We start from the raw sequence: 8,149 nt of genomic DNA, 5'->3' as shown, positions 1-8,149 counted from the left end.
AAGGGTTATATGTCAAAATATTAGAAATATCATAATTTTGAAATGGCTCTCTCATTCTTGCTTAAAGCCACCAATTGCTTCCGCAAGATTTTTCCAGCTGCTGATTTTGGGATGGTATCTATGAAGCTTACTTTCTTAACCTTCTTGTAAGGAGCCACCTGAAAATTTCAAGTTATTACACACAACTCCATAAATGTTACTGGTTTTATCACATCACTAAACTAATATATAATCAAATAGCAATTTTTCTAATAAATCCCTAAATTTTAAAGTATATCCCAATTGGCTATCGAAGAATATGAAATGGAAAAAACAACGTTTAAATTTTTTTAAAATATTGCCAAAATTCCCTCTCAGAATATCAATAGAATCTCACCATTTCAGGAAAAAAAAAAAAACCCTTTACGCCCAATTTGGATTGTGAAAATTTGGCAGAATTTTTTTTCATGATTTAGAGGGAAATGAAATGATTGTACATTTATTATAAAATATTACACCAACTTTTGCTAGAAAAACTTCCCTTTAATGTATTTTAGAATGTATTTTACAAATTAGAATGTATTTTACAAATTAGAATTCAAAGGTTAAAGTCCCAAATTTTAGGGCAGAACTAATCCATATGGATGCGAGCAATCACCCGTAAACAACGTGCATCTGGTTTACTCATGGCTGCCTTGATCAACATATAGATGTCACATTTATGCAATTTCGAGAGTGAAAATTTCAAAAGGGTTAGCAGCGCGTAAGAAACTAGCATTTTGGCTTTGGTTTTGGTGATAGAAGAAACGAAAAATGAAAAGTAAAGAAAAGGAATGAGAAAAAAGAGAGGCTAAAACCTGGGTGGAAACGAATTGAATGACTTGGTTCTCTGTGAGTTTAGAGTCAGCAGCTCTAACTATGTATGCCATAGGTATTTGCCCAGCTTCCTCGTCTTCAACCCTACATAGAAATCCATTATTTCCTTGTTTTTGAGAGAGAGAGAGAGAGACGCACGGTATTACTGCAGCGTCAAGTATATGTGGATGGGAAAGAAGAAGTGCTTCCAATTCTGCTGGAGCCACCTGCATTGTATTCAAGGAGTAAAATATACTAGTAAAGAGGTTTCTTGGAAAATAATTCCCAGCTGGAAAGATATGTTTCCTATTTTCCCAACCGTGAAATTGTTCTCATGAAATATTAGTTAATCAAGCGGTGAGAGAGAGGGGTAGGGAGGACAGGAAAATGAGAGATTTGTGAGGGCATAAATGAAGGAAGGATGATAAGATTGCGTTCCGCGACCATTTTCTTGCTTCTCATTATGGAATCAAGAATCAAAATCTTAGTTCTCCTGGCAATAGAATTGCGATTGGAAAACTCACATTCAAGAATCATGTTTTTTTTTTTTTTTTTTGAGAAATAATATGAACCCCCTTTTCTTCCACAGTCCTTCAACCATATAGTGTAAAAAGAGTATTCATAGGCAAGGTTTTAAATTTTGGTTTTGGTTTTAGTTTCGATAAGTGCCGAAACTGAAACATTTCAGTTAAACATTTCGGTTTCGATAGAAATTTTTTAAAACTACGGAAACATATGGAAATCAATGCAAATGATGAAATTTTAAGATCAAACATTTTGAAATGCTAGAATAAGCACAAATACATACTTTGAAATCATCACATAACTGGGAAAGCCATCCATAATGGCTCAATCACATCAAATACCTAGTGACATGCATTCTTAATAATGTTTGAAACTGTAAATTAAAGCCAATTAAGAAGTACAATGTAGCGAAATATAAGAAAGTACAGAGACATCTCCCCTCCAAGGGCCCCAAAACTAAATGTCAAAACCACAGAGTTGTGAGCATGCCGATTTGACATTCCATGCATAAGATACATTTGCTTTTTTGTACAGATCAATGATTTTGCCTATCAAATATCATTCTCTACTTGTTGGGACTCAGGTAGAACTCTTAAAAGCTAGCTGTTAAGGGGAGGATGCTCGAGTCCTTATAAACCTATCCACATTCTTTCACTTTTCCGATGTGGGATCTTTACTTCACGTAGAACCCCCCACAATATCCCCCTCCACGCGGAAGCAACGTGGACAATCTCGTCCCTCCATGCAGGAGCAACATGGGAACTACGAGATCTTCCTTGAGGGATTCTCTGTCTTCGAGAGTACATCGGGATTACAAAAACTTTCTCTAGGAAGTTTTCCGTCCTCGGATGTACACCGGGGTTACCACGCCTTGACTCTGGTACCACTTGTTAGGTGCCGGGTAGAACTCACCCTTAAAAGTTAGCCATTAAGGGGAGGTGACCAAGCCCTTTTGAGGCCATCCACATCTTCTTACTTTTACAATGTGGGATCTTTTGATTTTTCCGGGAAACCCCCATAAAAGATGAAATGAAATGCAAATCATAACATCACTCCATTTTTTTTGTTGTTGTTTCTTCGAATTTTGGGAATTTAGACTGAAATTCTAAAATGTTGATCTGAAATAATGACATGGAAGGAATTCATTGAGATTTCATTTCAGTGGATGAAAAAGAGAACATTTTGACCGTTTCAGAGAAATTTAAGACTATGGTAATAGATACAAAAGAGAAGGTGGGCAGGGGAAGAAAGGGAGCCAATTTATCAATTCCTTTTTTTTTTTTTGCTTTTCAGTATTTTCTAACCATCTTCTCTCACTCAGTCGTTCTCCCTTACCATTGGAAAAGCAATTTTTTCACGGACAATAAATTTATGTTAGCCAAACATGACCCATCATTCGTCAACTCATCTTTCATGGAAATATTTTTTATTTTAAATCGAAAATTTATACTCCTTTTTAAGAAAATTCCAACCACACTTCACCCTGTAATTCCTTTTCCAGGGAAAAAAAATATTTTTCATAAAATTTTACCGGCATCCAAAAAAGCCGCCAACAAATCAGTGGCGGCATATAACCAAGCAATCCAAATAATCCTGATATATTGGGTGATAAATTTTCTTTTATTTTTGGTGAGACATAATCTTTTACCTGGTAACCATTGTGCTTGATAAGCTCCTTAATGCGATCTACGATGTAGATGAATCCATCATCATCAAAATAGCAAAGATCGCCCGTCTTCAGCCATCCATCACAGTCCATTGCCCCTGCCGTGGCCTCATCGTTACCAAAGTAGCCCTTCATCACAGTAGGGCCCTTCAACCAGAGCTCCCCTTCCTTGTAGGGTGGCAAAGGAATACCTGTCTCCACTTCCACCACCTTAGCACAAAACCCGGGTAGCAGTGCCCCGGCCGCGCTCGGCAGCACCCTTGCCTCCTCTTCCTTAACAAAATATGTGGCTGCACCACTTGTTTCTGTCAATCCATACCCTTGCCTTAATTCCACCCAAGGAAACCTCAATCTAAATCGATCTCCCACCTCTTTACTCAAAGGCGCCGCACCGGAGCCCACCCTCCGAAGGGACGACAAGTCATATCGCCCAATTGAAGTGTTCTTAACCAACCCTAGAATGACCGGTGGCACGGCCGGAATGTTTGTGACTTGATACCTGTTAATTAAAGTATAAAAGATTATGTAACGCATCTCCAACCGGTTAAGCTTTTGGAGTAATTGGTTGTTTCACATGCTATCATATCAAATTGCCTGGGTTCAAAACCTCTTGAAATTAAAAATCCACTTGGCCAACCCAAAAAGAGGGGCCACATGTGTCACATGTAGGCCAACCCTAAAAACCGGAGCCACACGTAGAGTATTAAAGTATAAAAGATTAAATAGCGCCATCTCTAACAACTTAAGCTTTTAGAGTAATTGGTTGTTTCACAATACCGTTGCACCGCCTCCAACATGGCGGAGAATTCGAACTTCGGCATGATAACGGTGGTAGTGCCGATGGTAAGTAGACCGAGGGCGAAGAAGGCCAAGCCATAGATGTGGAACATTGGAAGGAACCCTAGGAACACATCGTTTTGAGCCGATGTTATATCAACCGTCCATTTGAGTAATGTCATCATGGAAATTATATTTCCATGGGTCAAGATTACACCCTTACTTACGCCGGTGGTCCCTGAGGAATAGAGCAATGCTGCGGTGTCGGATTGGGCAATTTGTGGTGTTGGTGCATCCAACGGCTCTCCTCCATCGATCATCTCCTCTACCGAAATCCAACTGTGGTCATCGTCAGGGCCCCGAGTAGTGACAATTGTTGGTATGCCTATGGGAAGTAGCTTATGGAGCTCTTCGGGTGCGGAAATGGCGAGGATTGCACCGGAATCGGAAACTTGCTTAGCGATCTCTGATGCCGTGTTGAGAGGATTAGTGGTCGTGAGAATTGCGCCAGTAGAGAGCACAGCTAGGCATATTGTGGGGTACAAAATTGAGTTTGGGGAGAGGAGGAAGACTACATCGCCCTTGCGTACACCGAGAGCATGGTGTAAGCTCGCGGCAAGTGAATTGACAGAGCACCGGAGTTGGGCATAGGTGAGTCGGCGATCGGTGGAGGAATCGATTAGGGCGATTCGTGTATCGGCATGATCAGGGTGTGGGAATTTGGAGAGGACAAGTGTGGCTATGTCGAGATTCGGACGGGTAGGAATCCGATGGTTATCATCTAGGTGCAAGAGCGATTGATAGATTCCTGTGCTTGAGCAGAACCCACTTCTCTTGTGAGGAGCTTCTTCTTCCATAGTGATCTCACCTCCTTCACGTGCCATTGTTAAGAGATTTGGAGCTAAGGGATGGTAGATCAGTAATGTTCTATGTTTCTATATATGTGCTTTGCCTTTTGTGTGGACTCAAATCTTATATATGAATGGGAAATGACACTCCACCCCTCGCCCTTTGTCTGATTCTTTACTGCAAAGAATTGCTTAATTTTCAAGAAAAGACAAACAAATCGGGGTGAAAATGGAGTCATTTTTTGGGAAAGACAAGGTATGCAACTTGGGCCAGATTGAGACCCACCACAACCCATCCCAACCTACCTTTAAATATCTCAACCTTAACCCAAACTGTCTAACCCGATTTTCCAAATCAAGTGGCATCGGCCCAGGGCAAAAAAAATAGAAAAAAAAAGCACAAAAAATGGATATTGGGTTTGGGTCCGGTCAGGTTGGGTCTCAATAAAATTACGATAAAATTAGGTTGGGTCCAGTGGCCCAAGGCCTCAACCCTACCTGAGCTAAAATAGGGTTAAACCTGTCGGGTTCAGGTTGGGCCCTACCTAAGTTACACCCTGTGAAAAGACAATCAAATGGGATGGAAATATCATTTCTTAATACGATCTTAACATTGTCTTCTCCGATGTTAGGATTGTCTTTATGCCTTGTGGTTTACTCTATGTAGTTACCAACAAGGTCGGGCGAGAGAGTGCGAGATGACCAAGTCATTTTTTGCTTGGATTTTTCTTCTCTAATGGGATATTTGTCCCTGTCCAACAAAAAATGCACGAGGAAACAATAAGGGAATCCTCAGATAATATTCTTAGGATTTAATATTTTCCACATATTGACATTTCCAACCATATTAATTTGTTTTTAACTGACTTATTCTTAGTTTTTTACTTAAAGGACAAATTATATGAGTTTAAGCAGAGTAATAAAAATGGGACAGGACCGGCCAATTGGATCAGTAGTTATTGTTTTGGTTGGCCGAAAAGTTCAAAATGGCCAGAAATAGTTGGGAGATGATATTTTCACTCCCCCTGCATTACATGCACGCTCCCCCACTTTTCACGTCAAATCAGGTTAAACGGTGATGATGCATGTAATGCAGGGCGGGGGTGTTGAAAATATCATCACCCAAATAGTTTTACGGATCAAAGTTGGTTCGACCAAATTAACCGGCTGATTAAACTCATTTAGTCTAGTAAAGTGTTAAAATATATCAAATTTTATTATATCTAACCGTGGGGTAATCCAGATGATAGAGGGAAATGATATATTCTCTCCTTTTTATTACTTGGGACAGCCCTTTTTGTGTGAAAGAGTATTCATAAACACAATAGAGGGGGCTGCCGCCTAAGTAAGAAAAGGGGGTGACTATACCACTTCCCTACATTTAGTCTTATCATTAGCTCTTTATGTTTATCCTTAAAGTGCTCTATATAAGTACTCATTAGGAATCATTATAAATATCAAATTAGTGAAATAATTTTTGAGAAAGAAATATAATACAAGGATTATAATGGGATTAAGATGCGGCCAAAGCAAATCTATGAAGATTCGGCACTGCGCGGTCGTGTACTCGGTTGATGTGGTTGAGTAATCCATTGATGCGGTCATGATTGGGGAGAGTCAAAGGAGTTTAGATTGACTTTATAGGCCAAAACGAGGACTTGGACAAGAGCACAACCAAGGTAAAAGGGAGTCGACTCGGGGAGTCCACGATGACACGGGGGAGTTTTGAAACGATGACTCTCTCTATTATATACTTCTCTTCTGTGAGAGGAACCATGCACGCCCCTTTTCCCCACCGAGGACAAAGAGAAAAAGTCTCTCCTAAAACTATTCCTAATATTTTCTTGTGTAAAGGTAACCTAACTCAATTCTTAATCAAACTAAGAGACATGACAAAAACCCAACAATAGGCTCAATTTTTGAAGCTCGTCCTCAAAGCTTTAATTTTCAATTTGCATTTTAATGACTATTTCAACCATTCACTTTTGGGTGGGTCGGGCTCAACCCTAGGGCTGGGATTTAAACCCACAAAAAAGGGGGATCCTCCCCGCCCAGCCCCAAAAGGGGCCGGGGAAGGGGATTGCTCTGGCCCCGCCCCGCCCCTTAATCCCCATACAAAATTGAATTTCCCGCTAATAAATTTGGGTTTGCCACTTTTAATTTGGATAGCCACACTTACCATAGAACAAATTTCGTTTGGCATTCTTAAATTTTCCCTAATATCTTTCTCAAATGCATTTTTAGTAGAATTTTTCAGTAAAAAAAATCCATCAAAGACATTTCTCCGTAGTGTACTGCAGGGCGGCGATGGGGATTAGATTTTCCGAGTGGGCCGGGGACGGGGCAGGGATGGGGTATTTTCCCCGAGACGGGGACGGAGAATGCAACATCCTGTCCGGCCCGGCCCCGTTGGCACCCTTACTCAACCCGAATCTGACAGGTTCTGCCCGATTTTGGCTCGCGTTGGGATGGCATTTCCTCAGGTTGGGTTGGGTTATGGCTGGGAAAAGTCAACCTGATTTAGTTTCGGGCAGGGTTAGGCCGGGTTGAGGCTTGGCAACCCGATCCGACCCAAACCCGACCTCCGTCCTCTAATTTTATCTTGATTTTCTTTGGGTTATGCTTTTTTCTTATATTTTTTTTATTTGGCCCCCCAGGTGAAACCGAATCCAACCCGACATGATTTTGGGTTAACTGGGTTGGGTTAGGGTTGAGAAATTTAGAGGCGGCTTGGGTTAGGGTTGACCATCCTCAACTAGAGGCTCTAGTTGGATCGGATTAGGGTTGAGGGAATGCTATCTCGGGTTGGGCTAGGGTGTGCCTGAACCCAATCCAACCCGACCTAAGTTGAAACCTACCATTCATGTGCAGCGCTGTTTTTCCCATTTCAACAGTTTGGCCATGTTGGTCAACCATGAATTTATTTAATTATTCTTTTCACATAATATTAGCTTAGTAAGTGTTGAGAGGCCCAGTGTGGCTGATCATCCTCTGGGACTGATCATCGCCTTGATAAGCTATTGCCTAATTGATACTCCACACCCTAGCTATTATTAGAGCGAAGAAGTTCCTACATAACACTGTGGAGCCAAGTTCTGTTCTGTTGAGAGAGGGGTAGGTAGAGTGGGAGGGGAGAGAATTCAGAGAACATGAGTTAAGAGATGGTTGAGTGGAGTTTTTCATTTCCCTAGTCAGCCACTTCTCAGTTCTCACTCTCTACCCATTCATGCCCACTCTGCCCCTCTCTCTCTCTCTCTCTCTCTCTCTCTCTCTCTCTCTCTCTCTCTCTCTCTCAGACACACACACTCTTTGCACATCTCTTATCCTAGGTAAACAAATATTCCATGATTTTTTTTTTCATGGCTGACAAACTGTGAAGATCATCACGACTCTTTAGTACTTATCTTTTATTAGTTACCTAATTATTTAGATTTCTTTGTTTTATAGTGTAAATACGTTGACATAGATACTAGGAAGAATTTCAGATTATATGGAGAAG

At 40.8% G+C, this 8,149-nt stretch overlaps 1 protein-coding gene across 1 annotated transcript; it reads right to left on the bottom strand.

The window, feature by feature from the left end:
- Positions 1-4,686, bottom strand: LOC143879122 (putative CoA ligase CCL5). Its single transcript, XM_077381307.1, has 5 exons — positions 3,803-4,686; positions 3,008-3,524; positions 994-1,061; positions 837-939; positions 1-158 (listed from the first exon to the last, which is right to left on the bottom strand). The coding sequence occupies exons 1-5, from the start codon at positions 4,684-4,686 to the stop codon at positions 30-32; spliced, it is 1,701 nt and encodes a 566-aa protein (XP_077237422.1). The 3' UTR covers positions 1-29.
- Between the last annotated feature and the right edge of the window lie 3,463 nt (positions 4,687-8,149).

Source organism: Tasmannia lanceolata, unplaced genomic scaffold (genome assembly GCF_043159265.1).
Source record: "Tasmannia lanceolata isolate RefF3 unplaced genomic scaffold, GAP_Taslan_0.1 ptg000006l, whole genome shotgun sequence".
NCBI classification, from domain to species: domain Eukaryota; kingdom Viridiplantae; phylum Streptophyta; class Magnoliopsida; order Canellales; family Winteraceae; genus Tasmannia; species Tasmannia lanceolata.
This window is presented reverse-complemented; position numbering and strand designations above follow the sequence as displayed.

Excerpts from the sequence above, each read along its gene's own strand:
- LOC143879122 (XM_077381307.1), bottom strand. The coding sequence starts at position 4,686 with ATGGCACGTGAAGGAGGTGAGATCACTATGGAAGAAGAAGCTCCTCAC. Across the intron at positions 3,525-3,802 it reads ATGTTGGAGGCGGTGCAACG|GTATCAAGTCACAAACATTC; the intron begins GTATTGTGAAAC and ends TTTAATTAACAG. Across the intron at positions 940-993 it reads CTTGACGCTGCAGTAATACC|GGTTGAAGACGAGGAAGCTG; the intron begins GTGCGTCTCTCT and ends ATTTCTATGTAG.